General features: G+C 37.2%; 1 protein-coding gene across 4 annotated transcripts in view; it reads right to left on the bottom strand.

Annotated features, from left to right (window-relative positions):
* LOC104609104 (Ribosomal protein L9/RNase H1) overlaps positions 1-13,546 on the bottom strand; it is a 29,211-nt gene that overhangs the window by 15,311 nt on the left and 354 nt on the right. For 3 of the 4 annotated variants that reach the window (XM_010275324.3, XM_010275322.3, XM_010275325.3), the window contains exons 2-4: positions 6,891-7,053; positions 6,669-6,803; positions 1,724-1,831 (exon numbers count right to left, since the gene is read on the bottom strand). In XM_010275324.3, the coding sequence (XP_010273626.1) occupies positions 1,724-1,831; positions 6,669-6,803; positions 6,891-7,034 (387 nt within the window). In that variant the 5' untranslated portion in view covers positions 7,035-7,053. Of the gene's footprint in view, positions 1-1,723; positions 1,832-6,668; positions 6,804-6,890; positions 7,054-13,180; positions 13,251-13,546 lie in introns of all 4 variants that reach the window. The other variant, XM_010275323.3, reaches the window with a different exon arrangement.

The raw sequence follows: 13,546 nt of genomic DNA, 5'->3' as shown, positions 1-13,546 counted from the left end.
TTGAGTCCAGATACAAATATAACAATAATAAAAATCACGATACCCTAAACCACAAAATAGTGAAATATATTGGCATCATCTCATAACTAAATTAAAGAGTTTCAATCATATTGGCATTGATCTAATTCTAATAATTTGATGTGAATCAGCACTTGTATATATACAAGGATACTTGGGTAGAACGTTTAAACTAGATTAGGAATAACATTTATTTCTTTTCATTGTTCATAAAACACAGTTACATGAAGAGTGATCATACAAGCATCCCGTGTATCAATGGATAAACTCTTTTGGAGAATAGTTCATAGGTCCTGTTCTAACTCAACAATTGTGTAGTTACAATATACAGCAATACTGCAATACAAAGAAAACAAATGAAGGTCATATTATTCGGGCCCAGTTGGTGTAGGAAACTCATTAAGGGTGGAAACCAGTGTTTTAAAAACCAACCCGGAGGCCAAACTGTTTTTGCCTCCGGGTCACAGGTCACCGGTCTGACCAGCCAGGTCAAACTGTTCAGACCATGCCACATCAGCGTATAAATATATACAAATGTGTATATATGTACAAATGCATATTTTATCAATAAAAAGTGTATAATTATGTTTCAGATATTATATGTAGTATTTTATATTTAATTTATGTTTTTTAATTCAGTTTATTTTTTCTACTTATAAAACTATTAAAAATTGCAATTTGAGGCCATAAAAGGGGTTTTTTCGCGAAAATAGCAGGGCAAGGCGCCAACGGCACCTAGGGACACATAGATCTCGAAAAGTTACCCAAAATTAAAATTTAAAAAAAAAAACACCTCAATCGGGCATCAGAGTGCAAAGTTATGGCCTCCCAAGGTTTGCATACATAGTATGCAACCCGCGACCCGGTCACCAGGTCGACCGGGTCAACGGTCCAATCATCTGGATCAAGCAGTTTTGACAAAGTCAATGGTTTTTAGCATTTCTCCTGGTTTTACTTGAACTAGACCCAGAATCTTGACTAGGTAACGGTTCGAACGGTTCAACCGGACGGGTCAACGATGGGTTGAGAACACTGGGGGAAACCATGGTTGTGATGGAAGGAGTGCAAAGGGCACAAGATAATATGAATATAAATAAGTTGATCATTGAAAGAGATTTTAGACTGGTGGTGGGATGGTTACAGGGCAGGGAAGCAAAGCTTATGGGCTTATAGGGATGAGCTAAAGAACTCAGATGCCTAACTAAAGATGCAGAAGTGAAATTTCAATGGGTAAAAGGGATTGCTAACAGTGCGGCTGATACTTTAGCTAAAAACTGGATGGAGAGGATCAAATTTTCTGGGCACAAATGTAAGAAAAAAGAAAGGGAGAAATAAGAGGTTTTTTCTCTCGTTTGTTTGATTGTAAATCTGTACATTTTTTGTTATTTATAAAAAATATAAACAAAACAAAAATTAGCATAGACTCTCCTGACAAAACCACCTTGAAGTAATAACACCAAAACAAGCATATTGTGACAGGTTATTGTGGTTTTAATGCATCACATTCACAATTATAATGGACATTTGCAAAACATAGTATAAGAACCATCCACTAACTGCTACATCCAAAATGGTACTAAAGGCACTAACAAGATAAAATATGTGTTTGTGCAAATATCATTACAAATACTAGATTCAAAAAGATGATCAAAACTATTCATAATGTGGGAGAGAACTAGAAATGAAGTATAACACCAAGACATACCAAGCGAGCATTATCTAGACGCTTTGCCGCAGTTTGATATTCCTTCATTTTATCCTCCTTGGTCTTCGGAACTACTGTAACGGTTTCTACTTCCTCAGGTTGGTAAATCTGATTAATTAATCCAATAAGTAACTTCAACAGGTTAGTAGGCCAACACAGAGACAAGGGCTTTCCTGCTTCTAGTCAAGAAAATTCATTTTGCAGTATAAAATATGCATGTCAATAAGAATTAAACAGAAAATAGGGGAGAAATATAGCCAAAAATCTGCAAGTTTAAAAATGTACTACAGAAGGAAAAAGAAATATCACTCACATTTGAAACTTACAATCGGGCTACACCCATACAGAAATATCTAACAGTTGTTTTTTCCTAATGAGAATGATAAGAAATGGTGATTTCACTAGCTGTATAAACAGTAAGTATACAACATTGTTGCCTAAAATGGTCAAGGTACATATGCTTAGCATATGTAAAGATTCCACTAGTACCATACCGATCAAAAAAAAAAAAAAAAGATTCCACTCCACAAGTACTATATAAGTAAGCATTATTGTTTTAAAAGGGTGAAGGGACTCAAAATAAACATCCAAATAGGCAAGATGGTGCAAGTGAATTTGATAACATTAACAACTTGGCAGGTGCTCTTGAATGTGTGGTAGGCTAATTCACCTCAATTTAAATAGGAACCACCTTGAGAGATATAGATGATTCATATCTTCAAAGCAACCAGAGATTGGATATTCTGGAAGGCATATTGTTTCATTTTTCAATAGGAGTATTGTGAGGAAGAATTGCTGTAGTCAAAGATGCTCTAATCCAACTTTCCACTTTGTGCTGATTCTCAAGATGTCACTATGTCAGAATGGTACTGGATATGCTTGAATAGGATTCAAAAGGCTTCCTTTGCAAGGAATAGTGCAACTCCACCAAACTATCATTTTGACTTGAAAGTTGAAACACAATGAGACTCAAGAAGCAGGATGGCTCAACATTCACACTTTTTCACCATTTGGAATTCTAGTGTCTCCTTATGGGAAAGTGGTATTTTAAGGTTAGATTTAGAGGAGCCAGAATTGTGTCCAACAAGGTTTGTAGAACACCATAGCATAAGATATGCATCATTTTCAGGGTCACTAATATGCTAAATACAAGGATTTATGACAAATAGCCAATATTCAATACCCTTCCCAGAGATGACATGGTTCAAAACATGAAAGCTGCAACCCATGAGTATCACCCCTTTGAATCGCTCAATACATAAATTTTGTGTATTACACCTATCACTACTTTGAACCATGTTTCCTAATGCAGAGAGAAATCTAGCTTACAGTCTGTGCTTGAAAATGCCAACTCCATTCAACTATTCAATTTAAGAATGAAGCACAACTTCTCAACATCCTTTGATACGTGCCTTAGGAGAACTCACCCCTAAAAGCTAGCTGTTAGAGGGAGGGAACCTAAGCACTTATACCACACAACAGTATCCCATACTACCGATGTGGGATATCTCATATTAGCATCCCATACTACCAACATGGGACAAATGGATGGTAACATAGGGCCCCATTCTCAAGTCTCTGCTACAAAGGTGAGGTAGATTTTGAGTTCCAATGGAAGGAGGTATCCAAGAACAATACCACTAGCAAGGAATCATCCTTGTGAAGAAATAGTTGTGTCCAAAGAGTCTAAGCTTGATGTTTGTCACCTATTAGGCACTTGAAGCACTTGGACATTTAGTCTTTTTTTTATAATAAATAAAAAAGAAAAGTATTAATTGAAAAAGTACATCCTAGGGGTGATGAGAGATCACCAACAACAACAACAAAACAAGGGGAAATCCGGGACAATCAGGGATTGGGGGTGTTTTTAGGGATGAAAATGGGGTCATTTCTGCCATGTTCTCAGACCCAATTGGAGTGGGTGACTCCCTTAGAGCTGAGATCTTTGCAGTTATGGAAGGAGTCCAAAAAGCTAAGGAGTTGGACATCATGAAACTCTTAATTGAAGGGGATTCAGAGGTGGTGATAGGGTGGCTGCTTAAAGATCACAATGGTTTATGGAAGTACAATAATGAGAGGAGGAAATTCAAGTGGCTGGTGCGGGAGATGGAAGTTAAGATACGTTGGGTTAAAAGATCAACTAATTCCCTAGCTGACGGTTTAACTAAATAAGGGGCAGAAAGGGACTCACTTTTTTGGGCCAAGCTGTAACTGTAGTGTGTTTTCTTTCTCTCTTTCTTTTCTTTTTCTTTTTTTCCTTTTCTTGAGGTTCTTTGTTGCTCTTGGAAGATAAGCGTATTTGTCTTCCTTTTGTAAATCTTCTATTGATGAATTAATGAAAGTGTTATTGATCAAAAAAAAAAACAATACAACATCAAAAACATCAATACAATAATTCAGCCCACTGACTCCAATTAGAGACCAAAACCCATTCCCATGAGATTCCTTTTGACACCCCCTCTAATTCTATTAAGATTAAAATCCATTCCAGAATTCTTGTTCCACTAGATATTACAATTTGACCCCTGCTCCTTGAGTGGCCTTCCTAACATATAGCAAAAGAAGCACAGTTCCATGTAATTTTCGCCTTCCTATTTCCTCTCAAAGTAGACCAACGAGCAACTACTTTTTAAGCGATCTTGGCTCCTTGTCAATATTAAAGAGGCTGAAGAAGTATCCCCAAATGTACTTCAAGAAACAGTATTCGAAACATAAATGCATTACATTCTTCTCTTCAGCAAAACTTAAGCATCACCTCCCTGCCATCTGAATTCCCCTGCTTTTGATGTAATCTTGAGCAAGAATACTATCCCAAACAACTAGCCATGCAAAAGCCTCCACTCTGGGTGGAATGGGATTCCCCCAAACTCCTTTCACATCCAATTTATCCACTTGATTCCTCACAAAGCTCCATAAAATGACTTTACAGAGAAAGCACCATTCCTACTCTCTCTACCACCCTACAACCCTTCTCTCTACTTACAACTCTACCAATTGCAATTTTTCCAAGTAGATGACTTTCAATCTTTTTTATTTATCCAACATGCCCATATTGTAATGGAGATGATTGTTAGAAACTTAATATGACCTGCAACTCAGCCTTACAGGCCTGAAGTCTATAGTTGTGTTGTATTATACTCACATCGAGTTAACTTCAACAATGGGACGGGCCTTTAAGGCCTTGCCAGCATAGATGTCAAGGTGACACCTAGATGACAAGGCACCTGTGGAGGGTCTCCTCACCCAACTGCCTACATATTTGTGAAGAAGGTGCTACAAAGTATTTTTATATTTGTTTTATTTTGTCATATTTAAAATATTACAAAAGATATTATCACACTAGATTATTCATTTTCAGGGTTTACAATATTTTTATATGCTTATACCAGTTACTTTTTATTGTTTTCTTATTTTTTGGGTTCAATCAACACACAAATCAGTAATGTAGTCTTGAATGCTCCAAGATTACAAACCCTGAACCAACAAGAACTTGAAGATTGTATCCTATCAGCACACAAGAACAACCAAAGAATTATTATTCTTATTATTGTTATTATTCCTATAAGGAAAAAACAAGGGTTCAACCCCTATGTTTTCTGTATGTTCTTTTCTTTCTTCTTTTTTCTTCTCATAAATATGTTTTTTTTAAGCTGAATGTTGATGGGAATAGCCAGGGTAACCCGGGTCCCCCTGGGATGGGAGGGTGTACTGAGAAATGAGGCTGGAGAGGTTGTCTTACTCTACTCTGGCCCTTTAGGTATTGGGAACTCTATCCGGGCAGAGCTGTTAGCTGCAATACAAGGAATACTTATTGCAAAAGAAGTGGGCGTGGAGCAGCTTCTGATTGAAGGGGATACTAAGACAGTGGTGGACTGGTTAAATAATCTGGAGGATGTCACTTGGGGCTACAAACATGAGTTAAAGAAATTCAAATGGCTGACAAGAAATATGTCTATAACAGTACAGTGGGTTGGGAGATCAGCTAATGCATTTGCCGATGTCTTGGAAAAACAAGGGACAAATAGGGAAACATTGTTCTGGGTGCAACTGTAACTCTTGTTTAACATCAACATTCATGTAACCTCTGTTGTAGTTTATGTATTTTCTGTTTGGAGAGGTGGTACTTCGCGCCCCTAAGGGAATTTTCATGTAACCAATCTTTGAAATAATGGAAGATGATTTTATTTATCAAAAAAAAAAACAGGGGGTAGTCCATCCCCCAACCCAGGTGCAGGCGGGACTCAATCCCAAGTCTCCACTATGACCAGCCGGAGACCTTACCAACCAGCTGGTTGGAACCTTGCTTCTTCTCATAAATATGTTGATATGTTTTTTGTATGAGGTTTATACTTATTTTATGAACACTGTGGTAATTATTAGTCAAATGTTACTGCAAATTATTATAAAACTAGGGAACTACCCTAGGGTTTATGTTTTTTATTATAAAAGGAAAAACCCACCACCTAGGCAACTAAGCAACAAGGCACCCCCCTCAGTCACCTGGGTTCGCCTCAGTGCATTGCAAACTACGCTTGCCAGAAGTGATAATCCTTTACCTCACTAATTCAACACTAGCAACTTCAAACAGAAGCCAAGGGATGGGAAAAGAGACACATCCTAGCTTTTCTCCAATATGTATATATTCTCTTGTTCTTTTTGTTTTCCCTCCAGTCAGTACTGAAAAGCAATCACTCCTATTAGTGCATTTGCATAATATTCAAAAAAGGCATTGGTTCCTTGGAGATCATCAAGCATGGTCAATCACTCCAATTAGTGTCTGTACATGCCTGTTTAGATAGATAGATAGTTGATCAGAAACTGTTGAGACATAATAGTAATAGAGATCCCTTCCAGTTGAATGTCAAAGGATAATCATCTGTTCAACATCCAAAAAGAAACAGGAAAAAAACGGTTCACGTTAAATAGGCATGGGAAATGACTGGACCTTTCGCTGTTCACGGATGAGATAAGCGTACTTATCAATATTTGGGACAGCAAGCAACTTAGGCATCAGGTGGTTGCGAAAATATCCAGGAGCAACCTTCACCATTTCACCAGCCTTGCCAAGCTTCTCTATGCTCTGAATGTTCAACTTAGTGTCAAAATTTTAACTTGAAATAAGTTGGAAATGAAATTAAAGGAGGGGTTCACAAATCCATTTACTCACTGTTGTAAGAATTATTTCCAACTTTCTGTATCTGAGTCCTTGACTAGTGAACAATAATGGGTGAGTTATAATATCAAAACTATGAAGACTTTTATCCTTAACGATCTGGCGCAGGATATTTCTACCACATTGAAAGTGAGCCATCCTTCTCTTTCAAAAATGTCTGTTACAAGCATAAAGATTGATCAGATTGAATAACAAACAAGCTAAAAACATAGAAATCAACAAGTGAAAATAACTCGTGACAAGTGTAAGAGGGTAAAAGTACAAAACAATAGGACAAGGTAAAAATATTGTGAAAAAACAAGCCAGAGCATGTGCACAGATTATGAATAAGAGAAAACATATAAAACATGAAGCAAGAGAATGTATGAAATACAAAAAAAAGTTTACAGGAGTGAGCTGTAAAACATCGAGGGACACCAATTAGAAGTAGCATAAAGTATGATGCAAGGGATCAGCAATAACCACACATAAATGTAAATGATAATAAAAATAAATAAACAAACAAGAAAAGTGTTAATATCAGCATCAGCCACTTGATGATACAGACTGATACGTTCTGCTCAGATGACACAACCACCTAATGGGTTGCCTAAAAAGGAAAGATCTTCTGAACCATGAAAAGGTCAAAATAAGGAAAGATTTTGTTACAAAATGCAATTCCAGCAAACATGCACCAATAGCAACCACCTATTGAGTTAGAAGGTCTTCTTTGGGGTTTGACCATGTTAGCCAGATTAAATTATTCAAAAAAAATATATGAAAATTGGAAGCTAAATTGCAATATTCAAGTTCCGGTATACTGATCAAAAATCTAGTACAGACATTGTCAAGGACAAAATTACAAGTCATGATTGACAGGTTGAATTGTGTTACAACAGCTCCGGAAATAGCATTTTTATCAAGTATCCATCTGAATTTGCTGTTGGCATCTGGTTCAAGTAAGATATCAAACTCACGTGCAAATCATGCATATAGTAAAATGGAAACACAAAATACAAAGATGCAGTTGATCATCAGTAATGAAAATTGTAGAGAACACTGATGTGGGCCCCACTGCAGTGGTCCCCACTGTGTTCGTAGGACAGCATGTGTAGTTATTTGTTTCAGTTATAGTGGTGTCAGTTTGAGTCAGTTTGTTAATTCAGTTGTTATTTATTTCAGCTTTTATTTACTTTATTTATTATGTAAGTACTAAGGGCAGATATGTCCTTTCCATTGTGTACTAAACATAACCTATAAATAATAAGAAAGTGGCGGCGGCAGATCAGTTAGAATCTGTTCCTCCTTTCAACCACTTGTGTTCTCCTGTTTCTCTTCTATTCTCTCTTCTTTCTCTCACTTTTCTTCTATTTTGTAAACCTAAAACCTATTAGGATTCAAGACTGATTACAGTCTTGATCTTCTACTAAAATATTACTTGATGGAGGAGATTTTCCTAGCAACAAACCATAAATTTATCAAAGAAGGGTAAACTCACAAAAGGCAGGCCAAAAGAGGGGCAAAAATACCTAAGAAGCAAACAAGTCTGTGAATAAGACAAGTTACAAAGGCATCTTTCCACTTCAAGCTCACATTTAGGGAAGCTTCAGCAAATGATATCTCAGTTTTTGGCAATCTCAGTTTTCACATAGTTTTGGCATGGCATGCCAAGTAGCCAACTAGAATGGGGAAATGATAAAAGAAAATGGATTTCAAGATGTGTATCCTGATTGGTACTACACAAAAGATTGTTTTTTGGAGTTCATTGGTATGTGCTTGAGGAAGCAGGGATTTTTTAGAAAGAAAAGATAAGTATATTTCATTAAGAGTACTTCAAATTTCAAAAGCCCATTATAAAAAGATTGTCTACAATGAAACATACAAGTATACTAGTTCTCCTATCTACATATCTGTATACAAATCTTTTTTCAGCAAAGTTTTATTATATTAACTTGGAAAGTATGAATGATTAATACAACTTCATTGGCCAAAGTGTCAGTCCCTTCTCACAAGCCCATGTTACAAGGATGCCAAAACAATTGCTGCCCTCAGAACCCCTTTTTTGGCTAAGGAGTACATCTGTATACAAATTGTTCGAAACCAAAACTGAGCTATGTGCTAAGGAGTACATCTGTATACAAATTATTTGAAATGTTCCAAATCACTGCAGTATACACTATACAGTTCCAGAGCACTTTCCCTTTCCTTGATAAGCCCCTTAAGTTTCATCTTAACAGCAGTGAATCCAGATTGGCCTGAAAACCAACCCACAACCTTGAAGAGGCTAGTAAATCTTGCCCAAACTACAACAGCCACCTTACGATGCACAAACAGGTGGTCCCTCATGTTTTCCTGCCCACAATTACACATAAATCAGAGTCAATCAGAATGCCTCTTCTATGAGGCCATCTTCCTAGCATTGCAGTCCACACTAGGAATGAAACCTTTGAAGAAACGGAATCCATATTCTGATGCTGGGGAAGTCCAAAACAGGTAAGTCAGTCATTTAAAGGAGATGGTGGAGAATAACCCTATTACACCTCCAGATTCGAACATCACAATTTAGCAAGTCAAGTTGCACCCTTGTGAGGAAGCAGGTTTTTTCCCTTTAACAATGGGTTGGGATACCCTGAAAGACTTTTTTTTTGGTAAGTACCTTCAAACTTTATTAAAATTCAAAGTAATGGAACATTATAAGCAGCCCTTAGAGAGGCATGAGGTGCTACCTCTCTATATTAAAACAAAAGACAAATTACACCTGAGCCCAAGACAAATGAGTCATATTCAACCATTATGGATTCTGGATCATTAAAACAAAAGACAAATTACACTCCTATAGTACCAAATTATGGATTCTGGATCCTTTGGCCACCCCACCACCAATTTTGAGTCCCCTTCAATCGTGACATTCGCTATGTTCAGCTCATTAGCAATTTGGACTCCTTGTACTGCAGTGAGCAATTCTGCTTTGAGAGAGCCGCCCATACCCACAAGGCCAGAAAACAACGCTATTGAGTTTAACTTTTATATCTATTAAAACCCCTCCTATTCCAGAAGGGCTTGGATTACCTCAACTACTGCCATCAAAATTCAGCTTTACAAAGCCTTTAGGTGGAGATAGCCAATGAACATCTGCTCTTTCCCTTCTAGAAGAGTTCTGGAACTACTTCCCAAATTCTCTAGACATCACCAAAGGAGAACTGAGAAAACAGCTCCAAAGTCTCGATCCAATGGAGCACCTTGACCATCATACAAACCCTAAGCTTTACTTGCTCCTTTCCTTCTCTAAAAAATTCCTTGCATTCCTCTCTTCCATAATAGTCCAAACCAAGGCTGCTCTCACACATCTCCACATTATTCTTCACCTTTTTTGGGCCAAGTAAATGTAGAAGGATCAAATAGTATACTAACCTCTGTTGATAAAGTTCACTTGCACCCAAACAAATAAAAAAACCAACTCCAAATAACTACAACAAAGGGATAGGAGATCAACAAGTCATAGAAACTCTCATTACTAGATTTACATAAAACACACCAATTAGGAGAGAGACATGAATTGGGTCTTCTTTTCTATAGCATGTCCAAAGTATTAATCTTCCCATGAATACTTCCCAACAAAAAGATTTGTGTGGAATGGGTCTACACCAGAATTCTTAAGGGCAAAGAAGGAAAGGTCATGGAATTACAAAGACACTTGAATAAAGAAGCATAGGAAAACAAAAACCTTAGGATGGGAGCCCAAATACACTTATCTTGCTTATCGGGGTCTAGACACACATATTGAAAATTTTGTAGGAGACCTAAACAAACCATTAGTTCATCGCCCCTTAAACATTTACGAAAACTAAAGTCCCAATTATGACCCATAGGGAGTAAGGGAGGAACAATGGATTTTGAAACACACTCATTTTTATACATAGAAACCAAGTATAAGGAAGGAAAGAGATCCTTTAACAGGCATGAACCAACCAATGTACCCTCCCAAAAATTAACCAAATCCCTTGAACAAACATCATATCTAACAAAACAAAGTATATGATACCCTAAAAGACTTCTCTCACTGTAAGGGGACTAACCTAATTAATACAACGGACTGACCACTAAGACCAAACCAACTGAATGTCTGAATCCATGGACCTACTAAAAAGGAGAGTAAGCTCTTAAAGTAAAATGTGTTCACACGCGTTAGAGACAAATCAAAAGAAACAGACGAACCACAAATTCACTAAGTATAAAAAGCAAGTCTGTGGACTATGCTCACAAAAGACAAAATCTGGGAAACAAACAACTGCAATGACTGTTACTTATGAGTTATGACAGAACGTGTCCCCTCAAATGTGACACGTAGTAAGAGACTGCAGGTATGGAATAAAGTGAATCCACTACATGAATTGAACCCATAACTGACCAGCGAACTTTCTGGAAATCATGATAAATGCGTATGCAAAAACGGCTCTCCCTTTTCGCCTATAAATAGAAGGGACCTTGATGTGATAAGGGGATATCCCATATATATATGGTAGAGACACATCAGAGCTCCAATTATTCTCCTAGAGTTCTCTCAGAGTTCTGACCTCATCCCTTTATCCATCCTTAAAGTTGCTCTTTCTAGCTTTCTTGCTATCTTTTCCTTCTCTGTGTCCTACTCATGTTCTTTAAAGCTAAGACCATTATCACAATGCCTACCTTACACTCCATATCTTCACAAAAGTATGAAGGGCAATAATCTAAGGGCCTATTTGAAAGGGATGAAGCTTTGATTAAGCTACTTTCACTCAGCTGCTTGGAAGAAGCTACTAAGACAAGCTTCCCCAGAAGGCCAAATTTTTTGTTGAATTTCAGCAAGTCTAGGATTTCTAGGTTTTTCCCTAAATATAGCTCATAGGCTGCCCATGCAGGGCCCACCTTGCAAACCAAAAGCTGTTGCACAAAAGCCCTCCCAAACGGACACTAAGAGAATACAAAAAACTAAGGGGTTATAATGCCAATTGGGCTATGCAAAAGCAAGGCCCAAGCAAGTGCTTATAAAAATGTGAACAATTCATCACTATACTTAATCCCCTTTCCCACCCTAACTTTTCAATTAACATGCAAGTCTTGTATTAATCCCCAAACAGATAGCCTCCATCCACAAACCTTCACAGTGAAAAAAAAAAAGAGCAAAAAAAGGAACTACTTCCTTCACAAATCTTTTAACAAAATTCCTAAACACGTTATAGTTTTCCCCAAGTCATTGTGACCAACAAAAATCTCCTTTCTGACACTTAAGTTTGCAACGATGCCAATTGTACCCCCAAACCCCTAACCTGAAGAAGTCTTATTATATCTTCTCAAGATTACTAAATATAGGTCTAATGTTCAATGAATAAATAAAAGCAAATGTCAGAGTAATCCATTCTAAAAACCTAAAGAAAGGGAGTTGCGGTTTCAATGCAACCACCTTCTCAAACCAAACAAAGCCTAAAAGACAAACCAGTAAATGATTCAGTTCAGCCATTTCAGTTGTATCAAACAGCCCCTTAAATCACAGATCTGGAATGTTATGTGCATGATGCACCTGTACAGCCCAAAAGTGATCCACTTAGACCCTTTACATGATTACATCACAGATCTGCCAATAAGGAATGACAAAAATTTGAAGATGTGGTATGCAATAACGGTACAAGAAAAGAAAACAAATTAGTATCCTTAGCATTGACTTTTAAGAAACAAAGAGCCATTCCAGTTCAATACTTGTAATAACCCACCCTAGCCATGGATAGAGGTGGATCTGGGCAATGGTTGAGCTTCAGCCCACCAACCTTTTTTTTTGAAAGGTGGGTAATTCATTGATGATGTAAATATAAATATAAATATAAGGAAGGTTGTAGAGGGACCAGTTACAAGAAACTACAGGAAACAACTAAAAGGGCAATACAGTAAAACTATTGCAAGTATATAGATACAGGTCCCATGGAGAGAGCACTGAGGACATTCAAGTAAATGACCACAGCGGACGTAGATATGATGATTTGCCACATTTTTAGAGCAAATTTAATGTTGAATTGCTATTTCTTAATTATTATGCATGCTGAATGGTACATAGTTTTCAAGGCGTCTAGATGAGGCTAGGCGACCACAGGGAACCCAAGCGCCTAGGCGATGAAATAGGAAATCCATAAATCCCTACCCCTCCTAAGCTAGTAATACTGAACAGTGAATAGTTAAGTCATTAACTAGTAAATACTAAATAGTAATTAGATCTGAAATTCTGAATCTAACTAATTCAATTTGAAGTTTTAATTATATGCAGGTATGTAGCTTACCTAAAACCACTTGTCAATTTGTGCACGTGGTTATTGCTTCAAGTATGAAGAAAAAGAGAATAAACAGAGTCTGAACTTATGCAGAAGAAAAGTTAGAAAAAAATGCAAAAATTAGAAGAACAAAATTGGGAGTGTTGCCCCTGTTTTGGTCCAAGAAGAAGACAGGGGGGGCGGAACCCATGTTTCAAACCAAGAAAGCAAAGAGAAAATTGCTAAAATGAAACAACAAAAGGGAGAAGAAAAATGAAGGAGGTGGAACCCCTCATTCAGACTACCTTTGAGGAAAAACAAAGGTAAAAATTTTGCAGATAAATGAATAAAAAAGAGGGCAGATCCATTCTCTCAGCCCACCATTGAAGATAAAAA

This window comes from Nelumbo nucifera, chromosome 8 (assembly GCF_055504915.1).
Source record: "Nelumbo nucifera cultivar China Antique chromosome 8, China Antique-T2T, whole genome shotgun sequence".
In the NCBI taxonomy this organism is placed as follows: Eukaryota; Viridiplantae; Streptophyta; class Magnoliopsida; order Proteales; family Nelumbonaceae; genus Nelumbo; species Nelumbo nucifera.
The sequence above is the reverse complement of the archived record's forward strand: the minus strand, read 5'-3'. Positions and strand labels throughout refer to the sequence as shown.